The sequence below is a fragment of the Sander vitreus genome, chromosome 4 (assembly GCF_031162955.1).
Source record: "Sander vitreus isolate 19-12246 chromosome 4, sanVit1, whole genome shotgun sequence".
NCBI lineage: Eukaryota > Metazoa > Chordata > Actinopteri > Perciformes > Percidae > Sander > Sander vitreus.
This window is the reverse complement of record NC_135858.1, coordinates 25610097-25623786: the sequence shown is the minus strand read 5'-3', so window position 1 is coordinate 25623786 and position 13690 is coordinate 25610097. Positions and strand designations below refer to the sequence as shown.

Here is a 13690-nt window from a genome sequence, read left to right as displayed (position 1 = left end):
TCGCTGCAGTACAGGCTCCCCCCTGCACATGTCGAAGCTTCATGAGGAGTTTCAGTCAGAGAGGAAAACATCCAGAGGGAGGCCGCTGCATCTGATTGGCTTATGACCCTTTACAGTCCACCAATCAGACACCATCCTCGCTGTGTGACTGCGTGTTTCCCTCTCCTTCTCTGAACGCACTGCCAGCCTGCGTATATTTTTATGTTTGCAGAACTGAATGCATTCATGTGTGTGTGTGTGTGTGTGTGTGTGTGTGTGTGTGTGTGTGTGTAGGATGCTAAAACCTAGAGCTGTGAAAGAGGGGGAGGGGCGAGGATAGAGACGCTGAAGAAATAGATGAAAAAAGAAAGTAAGGCAAGAAGAAGGGAGGAAGGCTTTGAGGAGATGACAGATCTTGAGGAGAGAGTGATGGTGAAAGGCACGCTGAGGAGAGATAGACGTAGAGAGTGAGGAGGAGGAGGAGGAGGAGGAGGAGGAGGAGACGATCTGCTGGAGGAAGCAGCAGCATCGTTGATTTTCACAGGAACCAAGGCAGCTCTGTTGCCGTGACGATGGGCTGCTGGCTCTCTGGACCGTGGATGGGTGACCAAACGGTGAGCGTCCAAAAACCTGCCTCAGTGTTGTAAATGATGCTGTGTGTGTTTTATGACGTCTCATTTAGAGAAGATGGAACTGAGTTCGGTTAGAGGGTTTGTGTGTGTGTGTGTGTGTGTGTGTGTGTGTGTGTGTGTGTGTGGTGTGTGTGAAGATGCAGATGCAAAATGGCAAATTTCTGCAGGACTCTGCATTTGTGTGTGTGTGTGTGTGTGTGTGTGTGTGTGTGTGTGTGTGTGTGTGTGTGTGTGTGTGTGTGTGTGTGTGTGTGGATAATAAACCTAATTTACGTGTATTTAAATCTCAAACAATTTATGTCTATTTTTTGTGTGAATATGTAGAATTTTCATGTTGGGTGCAAGAATGTGGTTTATATTCGTCATCTCCGTCTGCTGAAGGCTCACAGTCTTTCTGCTGCCATCCTCTGTATCCACACACAGGTGCCATTTTGTGCTTCTCAGCGTGCTAGAATGTATGTGTGTGTGTGTGTGTGTGTGTGTGTGTGTGTGTGTGTGTGTCTGGTTAAATGTAGCGGAGGGAGGGTGACTCATGGTTGTGATGTGCTGGAGTTAACAATACTGTTCATGCGTCTAATTCGATGGCTGCTGAGCTGCATGTGTGTATGTGTGTGTGTGTGTGTGTGTGTGTGTGTGTGTGTGTGTGTGTGTGTGTGTGTGTGTGTGTGTGTGTGTGTGTGTGTGTGTGTGTGTGTGTGTGTGTGTGTGTTTGAGAAGCAGGATGAGGCTGATGCTGGCTTGTAGGTGTTAACCATTTAGTGGAGACATGGACACCATCTTCACATTGGTCATTTGATTTCATCCGCTCAAAATTCTACTATTTCTCAAATTGAAATAAATCCACCATGTGTCTGCAGGCAGCACTGTGTCTTGTGACCCAGTTACATAATGTCAACCAATTCAGAGTTTTCAGTCTGTAGTGTTTACATTGTAAAAGAAAAAAAGAGTTAAAATGGCAGTGTGCAGTCTAAAATTTGACTGTGGTATTGTTGATGCTGTTTTCCCCAAAACATGGCAGGATTAGAGCATTCCTCTAGTGATTCAGTCCATCACTCCTATAAACTCCCACAACAGTGGATCCTACATTTTCCATGATGCAACTGGATAGTGTCTTGTGATTAGACCCTCCCTCTCTGGCAAAACAGCCACATGTTTAAAACTCCACAACTCCAGTTTGTAACGTAGGCTTTCTGTTATATATTTGTAGTCTTTACGTCCAAGTTGAGATAACCTTGATGACATCACTATGACATCATAGGGGTTATTGACAACGCTCCTTTAAGCCCAGTTCAGACCAAAGATTCGCGACAAGACGAGTCTTGAAACTTGCAACTTCTTGCAACGAGCCGGTCTGCAGCGTTCTGAAACCTGCCAGTTCACACGAATGAGACGAGACGAGGCGGTGTATCATCTCCATAACAACGCCTCTCTGTACTTCTGTCCTAACTTCCGACTTCCAGGCTTTTTGTAGCTAAATATATAATTTGTTTCATTTAAATATGAACGTGGATAACGTTAGTGATATTGAAAGGTCAAGTTTCAAGTCTCACTTGACCATATGATGTTACTGTGCTTCCGGGCGGTCATTGAGGCTACGTCTAAAACTCTGCCATTTCGACAAGCTGTTTGTAACATAAAAATAAAATGGATTATAGATAGTTTTATTTCTATAGTTTAAAGCTGACTTTACCAGCTGGCTTCTCTATTGGTTGTTAAAACAGGTGCCGTCTCTTACGTTCTAAAACCAGCCTCTGCGACTTGACCTGCTGAGTCGCAGCCACACATCAGCTGGTTTGAGTCGAGCTTCAGACCGCTGCAACTTTTCCCTGCGACGTTCAAAAACAGTTTTGTCTCGGCACGAATCGTTGGTCTGAACTGGGCTTAAGAGCCACAGAAGACAATATGCTTTTACAGGCTAAGGAGGACTAGTCGTATTACTATGTGTAAAATAGGTGGAGTGACGGTAGGCTAGTACATACCGTCTCTGGATGTCATCTAGGATTTAATGAATTAAACTGATGCAAAAATCATATACAAATGTAATATTGCTATAAATCTGTTCTGCTCATTGATTTATAACATTGCAAACAATTGCCAAAGAACAACAGTACTGTACATATCTCAGTGTTTCCCCTAGGTTGATTGCTTTGGGGGCAGTGGGTGGGCCGGGGCAGGGTGCTAACCCATTCTACCACCACACCAAATTCCATTCTCAAATGTATCACTTTAAAGTTTCTTTTCTTTAAAGTTTCTTTAAATATTTATCAGTTACTACGATATCCACATGAACACTCTTCACATACTAGATCCACTGCACAGCACAGAAAATACGGCACTTTTAAGATGGTTCAGCCTGTTACTCCTGTTAGTTCTTTCTGCCAAAACAGTGGTTACAAGCAACAGGAGCAAATCATAGTCCAGTTTTCAATAAAACTAAATTATTAGTTAGTCTCACTTTGCCAGACCCTCCTCCAAAGCGCGCTGGAGGAGAGTCTAGCTACTCCACATAGCATTCGGGGATGGGAGGAAAACGTGCTCTGGTTTATTGGCATTTCAATCGTCTTGGGCGGTGCTAAGCACCGGAGAAAAGCTGCGGTGCCTCTGCAAAATAGGCTCGGAAGGAACTTGTTTTAGTGCAACGTGTACGTTTAAAAGTTGTTTTAGTCGTGCAACAGAAAACTCAGATTGGACAGATAGTCTAGCTAGCTGTCTGGATTTACCCTGCAGAGATCTGAGAAAAGGTTAACCATAGTCCTCATAAATCCACCGGAGTTTTAAACGCCAACACAAAGGAAGCCCAAGGCAACATATATCCAACCTAAATGAGTGAAATCCGGCGGATTTTCCGGCGGCAACGGAGCAATACCGGAAGTGGAACGTCAAGGATATAGACTACTGATGTGTTAACTGCATGCCAAATTAATCAGAGCACACAAGGCCACTAAGTTACCATATGCCCGGTTGCTGACAAACAATGTAGCATTTAAAAGGCTATTTTTTAAACAGAGTCTGGAAAATTGTTTGACATTAAATGTTAAACATCAAATTGATCACTAGACGAGATGAGAAAACAGACTTTTCTGTTTGAGATTAAGACATTTTTTCAGGTTTTCTCATTATAAACAGATGCATTTACATGATCAGTAGATAGATTGAAACTCCACTGATCAATATTTGTATATAAACATTTAATTCATTGAATAATGTGCACTTACATTCATTAGGTGGACATAAACATGACTCCAACAGGATGGTCATCTTGCTCTGCCCGCTGATGTGGGAATAGGCAGGTGTTTTCTTACATCACTTCTCTTCCTCTGTCTGCTTGTCTCAGGTGAGTGGGCGGAGTCTTGCAAACCTGAGCCAGCGGGATGCTCTGCGGATCCTGGCGGCCAGTCAGCGTCCAATTACAATGCAGATCAAGGGTCAGAGGGGGTGTGGCACTGAGGCAGACAGGGGAATCTGGGAGCCCCTCCCTCTCAACCTGCAACACCTCAACCTGCCCCTCCCACTGATGGGGGCGGGACTTAACGCCTCCAGCCCCTCCTACCAGGACAGGTAAACACACATAGAAAGACAATATGATGAGGATCTGTTCAGTTAAGTAATAGTCTGTTTACTGTGGAGGGCCGTTAGCTGCTGTTTTTAACGGCTTTTAACCTAGTTCTTGTTTTCGCAGTTTTGCTGTAAAAAACTGTAAACTGAGAACCAGAAACCCCCTGCCATTCAACACTTCATATCATGGTTTGGTTTGCAGACTAACTTTGGATTAATTTAATTTAGCTGGCAACCGAAACAAAATAAATGTTACCTGATGAATGTCTACAAATCAAAACATCTTTTAATAAGTATCTAACAACGAAAACAACTACAAAAAGTACATCAGGTCAAAGCGGAACCATGGATTTTGCTCCGTGAATGGACAAGTACAACGTTAAAGCAACGCTATGTAACTTTTAGCTGCAGCTGTAGTTCCAATGAGACAACCTGTAGGGGGACCGAAGAAGGGAAAAGTTACATAGTGTTGCTTTAAAAATACCCGGATGCCTTAGAACTCAGCCATGAAGTTAGTGAGCAAACCGTTATTATGATCAATGAATATGATTGGAATGATTGACAAGAGGAGTGTATTAGGGTATTTAGTTCTGCTTAGAAACATGATTTAATAACATGATTGAAAGTCTTGAAAACATCTCAATTTTGTGTTCTTGTCATCTGTCTCAGACATTATTACAGCCATCTGTCTCTGCCACAAGATCACTGTGAAGGAGGACGGTACAGCTACCTGTCCAGCTCCCCACGGGACACTGTGGACATAAGCCACCAGGTGACACTATAACCAATATAAATTTATTTGCATCGATCTGCAAAAGAAATCTTGAATATCACTCTGTTCTCAGCAACAATCCATTTCAAATGCTTTACACTGGCAGTTTGGTCCAGATTTGACAAATAATTCCTGCAATCAGTAATAAATGAACAACCTATAAACATACATAAGCTTTGTGTTGTTTCTCATTTTCTTTGTGTCTTATCATGAATCCCTCAGGATCCAGAACTGACTTGTCGTGGACAAAAGGGACAGAACTGCCTGATGAGATGTTGCAATACAAACTTAGAAGAACCTAATGGCTGCCACAGTCAGGTATCCAAAACTGTGCTGTGTATCTAAGGTTGCATATCATCACTTTTTCGAGTAGAAATGACAGAAACAGAGAAAGAGTGATTGCAATTGTTTAAATCGCTCAATCAAGAAAACAATTATCACTAACAATATAAATGAATATCAATATCAAAACAAATATGTATTATGTCATTCAAATTATCCACGTTCAAGAAGACTATAGCTACAACTTCACAGACATTTCTTTCAGTGATCCTCCAATGTTATGATTCAAGACTCAAGTGCATCATGCGTAATGTGCAGAGGGGGAGGCAGTGCATTCTACCCATTCTTTTCATTGTGTTACACTCAGAGAGTATAAAGCATAAGGGTTGCATTTCAGAGACATTTTTTTATCCGTTTTCTACAGAAACATTTATTTTGTATGTTGTTATATATCTGATGATATGCTTTCTGCTGTTTTTAAAGACGTTTTCACATCTTCAGTAGGAACCAATGAGCTTGGGGCTGAGTGCCACGGACAGAGAAGGGAAGTCAGAAAGTACTGAGAGGCAGACTATTCCATTTTTGGTTTCGGTCTTTTCACGAGACTTGTTGAAAAGAAAAAGAAAGAATTTTGGCACCTTTTTTCCTTTAACTAAAAAAGCCAAACATTTTAAGTCTGTATGTTTCATGTTGTCCAGTCATACAAGAACATTGCCTAAATAAATTACAGCATACAATTAACAAAAATGTATTTAAGTAAGGAAATATCTGATCAAAAAATAACTGACTAGACTAAGAATCTTACTTATTACCTTCAGTATTTGACAGTCTTACTGCTACAGACACATTTAGTCATCCCTCAGACTGGTACTGGGGTCCTACACACAGATACAATATTAAAGCATGCCGTTACGTATGGTGTGTGTGTATCCGGATAAATAACCTTGGGACTGAGGATGCCTGTTGTTACAGACAGATGACGAGGACTTCATGCTGGAGAAGCCGCTGGGCTTCCTGCCCCTCCACCATGAGCTGGACAGCGGACTGGGCTGGACTGACGGCTCCCTCCACCAGGGGGACCTCTCGGGGCTGGAGACTGAGGAAGGAGGCCTGGAGGACTGTCATTCACATGGGGCCCTTGCCCAGGGGGGTTGTGGTGCCTTCGGAGGAGGTGGCTCTCCTTCCTCTGAGTCCTTTATTTCCTCGGAGCTCAGTGACTCGGGCTTTTACAGCGTGAGCACAGGGGAGTTCAGGCACTTCCAGAGGCTGCTGGAGAAGCGAATGCGGATGTACAACGCCAGGCTGCAACATCAGGGCGAACCGTGCGAGAGGCGGGAGCGGCGTGACAGCTGCCCCAAGAGCCACCGTGAGCTGCTGGAGGCCATCCCTGAGGCGCTGACCATGCAGCCTCAGTGTCAGCGCCTGCAGCTCGAAATAGAAGACGACGCTGGGCCAATCATGGATGTCCCACCACGCGGACTTTTCAGGTAGAAGCTGGTAGAATAACTGACAACACAATGACAGACTAGGTGTATTGAGAAGATCCAATTTCATTGCAACAGCATCTTAGGCTGTATTCAAGTTCTGTCAGAGATTTGCTGTTGGACTTGTCTAATATCAGTTTGTCAGTTGCACATAAATGAAAATAGACTAATTGAAAGCATAGAAAGTTAGTCATCCAACACCATGTTTCTATGGTAACAATCAGTGAAACCACAGAAGAAAATATGGCTCAGTCAGTGGTTTAGTAGCCTACCGTTGAGGAACTAGAAATAACTATGTTTTCCGCCTTTGCTTCACTTATAAGTTATAGGGGTGGGAATCACCAGACGCCTCACGATACAATATCATCACGATACTTAGGCTATGTCACGATACGATATTATTGCGATTTTAAACATATTGCAATATCCTGCGATATAGCGCAATTTATTATCTTTTTTCCAACTTCAAATCTTTCCCAATTTCATATTATGTCCCCAAAAGGAAACTTTGTCAACATGTTGTTTCATCTAAAAAGCTACATTTCTCTGTTTGTTCATGCCACTTCAATTTTATTGCTGCAAAATGGGATTACTGCTAATGACCCAACATTTCCTGATTTTATTGCTTCATAATAAAAGCTTTTAGATAACAAAATAACAATATAAATTATATAGTTTTTTACAGCCGCTGCTTTGACCACTCTCGCCGGCTAGCACGACAAGCTGTGTACTAAAGATTAAATAACAAAAGGAGATGACAACGTAAGTGCAGGAATGTCTGCAGTAAACTCCTACATACGGTATTGGTGAATTCAGGGATGTTTTATGAAACTAAAAAAATAAGGTTATTGTATACCGGCAGTTGCCTTTTCCAGGCAACAGCGGGGCACAGAGCTCCAGACAGCCGGGGATATAAGAGCGGGCACTAGAGGAACAAAAACTGTGACACATCACCGACAGTACGATAATAACATCCAAAACTAACGTAGTTCTGCTCACAGTTGAGTAGGCGGTCCTTAATGTTGCCCAGGACACGTAATGTGGCCCAGGACACATACCTGTACACACTGCTATAAGAATGTGGCCAAATATGGCCCATACCACCTCCGAATGTGGTTTGAGTGATCGGATCTCAATACATCCTCAATGCCTGTACTTATTTTAATATCAGCTCAAAAAGAGGCCTACGTTGAAGAGAAGTCAATGTATTTGTTAGCTTGAACTCTGTCTAACTTTTGAATATCTATGTTCTTAAAACTGTCATTGCTGTTTGTTTGTTGACTTCACTGTTTGTATTTCCAGAGTTTCATCGGTCCAGTTCCATAAAGCTGACCGGCCCTGTCTGAACCGTCACAGCTCTAGCAGTGGAGCCCTCTTCAACCCATCCCATGCCCATGCTGCAGTCTCACGAATGACTGCCCCGGCCCTCTCCACCTGCAGCACCCCCTCCAGCCACCGGAGATCACTAGTACCCATGCAACAGACCCACCAGGGCTCCAGTTCAGTGGGGATGCTGAGGAGAAGCCGTACTCTGCACCATCGCCCTCCTCCGCAGGAGTACCGCCGGCGAGCCAGCCACCCAGCTTCCCCCTCCTACGGCGCAGCAACCCTGCACCACTGTGGAGGTGTCCAGCCACATAACGTCCTGCCATCGGGCCTGCCAGAGGAAGGTGAGCTAGTGCCTGGTTTGTTGGCTTCTCACCCAGCAGGCTTGGCCCTCTCACCACAACAACACCCTACCGCTTTGGGGCACGTTAGGGGTACCAACACCCATGAGCGATGCTACAGCAACAACCCTAATGCCCAGATCGCTCACCATGACTGGTGGCACTCGCAAGAAAGAAGCCCGATGCCCGAGCAACTGGTGACAGAAAGGGACAGAGAGATTGAGAGGGAACTGGAACAAAAAAAGCAAATGCAAGAGAAAAAGCTAGAAAGGGAGGCACAGATTCAAGAGGAAATGGACAGAGAGAGGCAGCAAGAGCTGGGAAGGAGCCGAGCCAGAGAGCAGCAGCACCTCCAGAATTTAGTCCAACCTCCTCAGGCTGGAGATGTCAACGACACCTGGCCGAAACCGGCCATCCGTCAGTCCCAGAGTGGCGGGGGAGGCAGAGGTCTCTACAGCACCCTGGAGGGCCACACAGGGGCTTGCTCTGTTGCTGGGTGGGATGCAAAGAAAGGACAAATGAATGCATGTTCAAGCCCTAATCCCAGTTCTGGTTTGCAGCCCAAACTTAATCCAAGCTCCAAACCCAACGCAAACTCACGGATCTCCAGGAACCAGCTCCTGCGAGACCGGGCGTCTCAGCTGGCCGATGAACGCAGTGGGATGAGCACAGATGAGGAGACCAATACCGACATGCTGATGGGCCGGTACTGGAGTCGAATGGAGAGAAGGGAACACTTTCTGCTGGCCCGTGAGCAGAGGCAGCAGCAGCTGCAGGCCAGAGGAGGGACTATACGAGACGCCATCATCAGGGGAGGAGCCATCACTGGGGGAGGAGGAGCCTCTGTTGGAGACGGAGGTGTGCTGGACAGCAGAGGAGGCGGAGCTTTTGCAGAAGGGAGGTGCAACACGTTCCTTGAGCTGAGTCAGAGGAAGCTGAGTCGTCTGAGGAACAGGAAGCTGTTGGATGACTGGACGACAGTAGAGGAGCTGCTGACTCATGGGACAAGGCTGAACAACCAGGAGGACATGCTGTGTACCAGCTCCCTGCTGACGGTCACCACCGTCTAACTGCAACTCTGTGTGAGTGTGTGTGATGTTAAGCTAACACTACGATATTTTTGTAAGTCCTCTTGTTCTCTTTTCCAAAGCCAGATGAGAAGATGGATATCAGTTTTGTCCTTGCTATCCAGTGCAGAGACAGGTCCAGGATGTGTTTAGCTTAGTTAAAAACAAAGACTGGAAGCGGGGGGGATGTTTGCCATCCACCGTGCTGTCTTCAGTTATCCACTTACGAAGAACAGGGTCCTCATCTCTGTACTTGAAGCACAAAAAAGAAGCTGATATCCATATTCTCATATGACTTTGGGAAAGACAGAGAACTAGAAGACGAAATGTCGGACTGTTCCTTTAACAAATGCGTGCGAGAGAGGGAACCTCACTGTCATCACTGTACATCACCGCAACTGATAGCTTTATGTGTGGCTGTGTCACCACTGTACAGCAATCCTGACAAAATGTGTGTGTCAGTGCATAGCGCTTGTAAAGACAAACAACTGAAAAAAGGTCACATGAGCGTGGATGTTTGCATCACGTTTCCTACTACATCTTGTACTACATTTATTTCACAAAATCTTTGACAAAATTAAAAAAAATTTGGGTTCAGACGCAAATCCTCAAACAGACCATGACTTGTCGGGGAGCAATACTGTTCTGCCTGATGTACCTGGCTGTGCATTAACGATAGATCACAAACACCTACTTTTACATCAGGGTCACAGAACACATCAACTGTAGCAATGCAGACAATGACAACTGAGATTTGATACCAAATCCTGAATGGTTTTTATAGAAACTCTGTTTACAATTAAAATGTCAGTCGGTGGGAGCTTTTGTAACTAAAATGAAAAACATGACCTGATTTACTTGGTTGTGAAACACTAGTGAAACAGTGTTGGTCAGGGATGGGGAACAATGTGCCACGAAAGTTTGCAGAGGATTTCGACCACAGCTTTAATCTGTAAAATCAGCTACTGTTGCGTTTCGGTCAGAGTTTATGCCGCATTCGTGTCATACCATTCAGACGGTTCTTATGTGCACCTAATTTAGAAAACATGCCAACCTCTGAGTTGTAATTCTGAGTTGGAAGTATCAGCTACAATATGTCCCACTTGATGAAAAGAACTAAAGAAATAAACAGTGGCAAAACCGTTTACCAATTACTTCTAAATAAAATCCACTATTAAAACCAATACAATTGATTCAGCAGACCGTCCTCACAAAACGGCCACTTCACAACGTTAAACAGAAAGGTCATATATGTTGTTTAAGGACTGGCAATCTGCCTATTGTGTCCTTTAGGTATGAGAAAGAGTTTGATTCGGATAAGGAAAAGGAGCTATACACTCATAGAAATTGTGTTACGGACACAGTCTGACGGTCATGTGAAAACGCAGTTATTTGCCATGATGACTGAAGTTTTTTAATGTGCTGCTGTGTCTCGCTGTGTGACCATGACCAACACAGAAACCACACAATTAAAACAATACATCTAATACATCTAGCTGAGTTTATGGGCATGTGTACCATATATTATACACCCCTTTTGCCAGCAAAAATATCAATACAAAACAAAAAACGTCTTGGGGAAAAAAGCACTAAAATTGTGTAAAGTCGTAATAACAGTAGTATTTTTTTTTTTTTCTCTCCCATTCTTACTCGTCTGCTGACACAGCCTAAATGCAGAACAAGATTTTTGGCTCATGGCTCCCTATTCCTGCTGGTGTATTTACTGTTGGCAGGATGTTTACAGATCTACCTACCCAGGTAACAGCTTATGCATGTTTACTGAAATCTACAGTGAAGCGTTGACTGTGTGGAGACAATTTCAAAGAAAAGAAGATACACCTCAAGTCAACTTTACATTAGGTTGTCCAGACTGCTGCAGCGTCACTCTGTACAGTCAGGACAGACAGAGCTCAAGTCAGCGTTGACATTCCACTAAAAGCAGGTACAGTGTAAGTAAATCTGAAATCTACTGATTCCAGGTCCGCAGTTCGGGAAAATTTGCAATAATACCTCAAGATAGTTTTAATATGACAATGAGAGTGTTGTGTGCCCTTTCTGTCAGGTGTCCATCAAATGCAGTAACTCGTTTTAAATCAAACAGATGCACAAATGTGACGAGTCACTGCAAGTGCACAGTAATCCTAGAATCTATAATGGTAAGAGCAAAGGTTATGTAGATATTTACATCATTTCTTTACATTGTTTTCCATGAGAGGGACCTAAGAAAACAACTTTTTGCACATCATTTTTTATACAAAATGTTTTCCCTACCTTTCTGTACCAGGGGCCGAGGCCAGTGGAACGACTGTAGATAGAACGACGTGTGTGTTGATGTTTTCTTTATAAACTATCATAGTGATTTATGGAGAGAAAAAAATAAGTTTCTTGTCATTGTGTTGGACATGTTTCAGTATTTTTCTTGTGATGGTTACAAAACCAATGTGAACAGTTTTTATGATCTTTAAAATCTACTTAATTTACTTAAAAGCTGGTAAAGCTTTGATTTACTATTTTTAAAGAGTGAACACCAAATGTGAATATTATTGTCTCTTTAAATACTAAATTGAATTTTACTGTTGTTTTGTGTCATTATGACATGTACATATTGATTTTGTCAGAAGGTGCAGACGAGGTTGGAGTCAGTAATAGGACATGCTGATGCCATCAGATGCCTCCAGTGGTTTATCATGTGATTCTGTAGGTTTATAGCTGTGCTATGGAGGCTATTTACAGCAAAGAGATTAACATTGTAGTATTAGTACTTTTAACACTCACACTATTTTCAAAATTCATTGGAAGTGGTTCAGTTTGTTCTGAATGTTACATGTGGCATCCATAAATTATGAGTAGGATCACTGACACAAATGCTTAGAGGAACAGCAACAACAACATTTCAGAGAAATCGTCTTGTTCTTTGTTTTCTAGAGAGTTAGATGTTTTAGATGGATTTCAGTTTCATCTCTGCATGTCCAGTAAAGAGATGGCTCCAGAATGCATTTAGCCTAGCTCAAAAAACGAAAAGAATCATTTGAGCTGATGATGGCGCTAGATAAAACGTAAGTGCATCTTGAAAATGTTTGCAATTAATCTTGAGAGGGCCATGGAAATACATCTAATAGTTGTTGAAATATTTCAGTCTGGACCAGTGATGGTGGATCTAGAACCATGCCTCTATAGTGTGGCAAAAAAATTATTTCTAACAACTCCAAAGCTGTCTAATTTACATGTTGTATCCTGTTAGCTAACAAGCTAGTCATCAATCCCACAATTTGCAAACTGCCTCAAGAAAGACTCCAAAGTCCAAAATGAAGGAACCTGATTTATAGACTTCTGATTCTCTGGCAGAACAAAAACTGCAACACAAAAGGCCCTTTTCTTTTTAATTAAGTTGATTCAAGACAACCTCTGCAGCTGCAAACATCACATCCATGCTTGGCAATATTTGCCAAGCATGGATGAGATGCAACATTTTTTAATGTTCCCATTTGTAATCTCCCCCCACCAAAAGAAATAGCTGTCCCTCAGCACAACACCAGGCATAGTGGAATCACTGAACAGTCGGAGATGTGAGCAGTGATTCAGAGGTCTGGAACCAGGCTAAGCTGGGTGCAGTGACTGCATGCACTATCTCAAAAGTTCTGTCCTTATAGTGAGGTTGCCAGGCCAAAGCAACCAATTTGGTGATTTTTTTTTTCTCTGTTGACTGAGCTAGGCTAGCAGTTTCCCTTTGCTTCCAGTCCTTGTGCTAAGCTAAGCACGTCCTTGGCCTGTCTCTGTTCTCGACGCACAGAGAGGAAACTGATACCCACTCATCTGACTCTGAGGAAGACACAGAACAAGATGATTTACAGAAATGTCGAACTGTGTTTAAAACACTCGGAGAGAAAAGATGTGGAATCTGTTTGTTTCCACGTTTTCCCTCTCTCTTTCGGCTGTGACTCAAACAGTCTGAATAATGGATGACGAAGAAAGAATTTTTTTCTTCCCACCCGCCCCCACTTCACTCTCTTTGCTTACGTTACACAAGGACACAGAGCTGAAAATAGCGCTGCTGTCCTCATGTGATGTGAAATTAAAAGCACACTGGAGCGGAGACACTTGCTGCTGGGGAATTCAACACTTGTTTTACTCCATCTGACAATCCCTCCATCCAGCCTGCAACACCACCTCCATCAGTTTGTGCAAGGGTACTTTTCACAACAGCAAGCTTTTTCGGATATGATGATGTACATGTGATTGTAATAAAAGAGAT

At 43.2% G+C, this 13690-nt stretch overlaps 1 protein-coding gene across 1 annotated transcript in view; it reads left to right on the top strand.

Annotated features, from left to right (window-relative positions):
* LOC144516112 (uncharacterized) overlaps positions 1–13690 on the top strand; it is a 17280-nt gene extending 3590 nt beyond the window's left edge. The window contains exons 3-7 of the mRNA XM_078247317.1: positions 3946–4169; positions 4836–4938; positions 5161–5256; positions 6193–6707; positions 8007–13690. Coding sequence (XP_078103443.1) covers positions 3946–4169; positions 4836–4938; positions 5161–5256; positions 6193–6707; positions 8007–9441 — 2373 coding nt within the window. The 3' untranslated portion in view covers positions 9442–13690. The remainder of the gene's footprint in view (positions 1–3945; positions 4170–4835; positions 4939–5160; positions 5257–6192; positions 6708–8006) is intronic.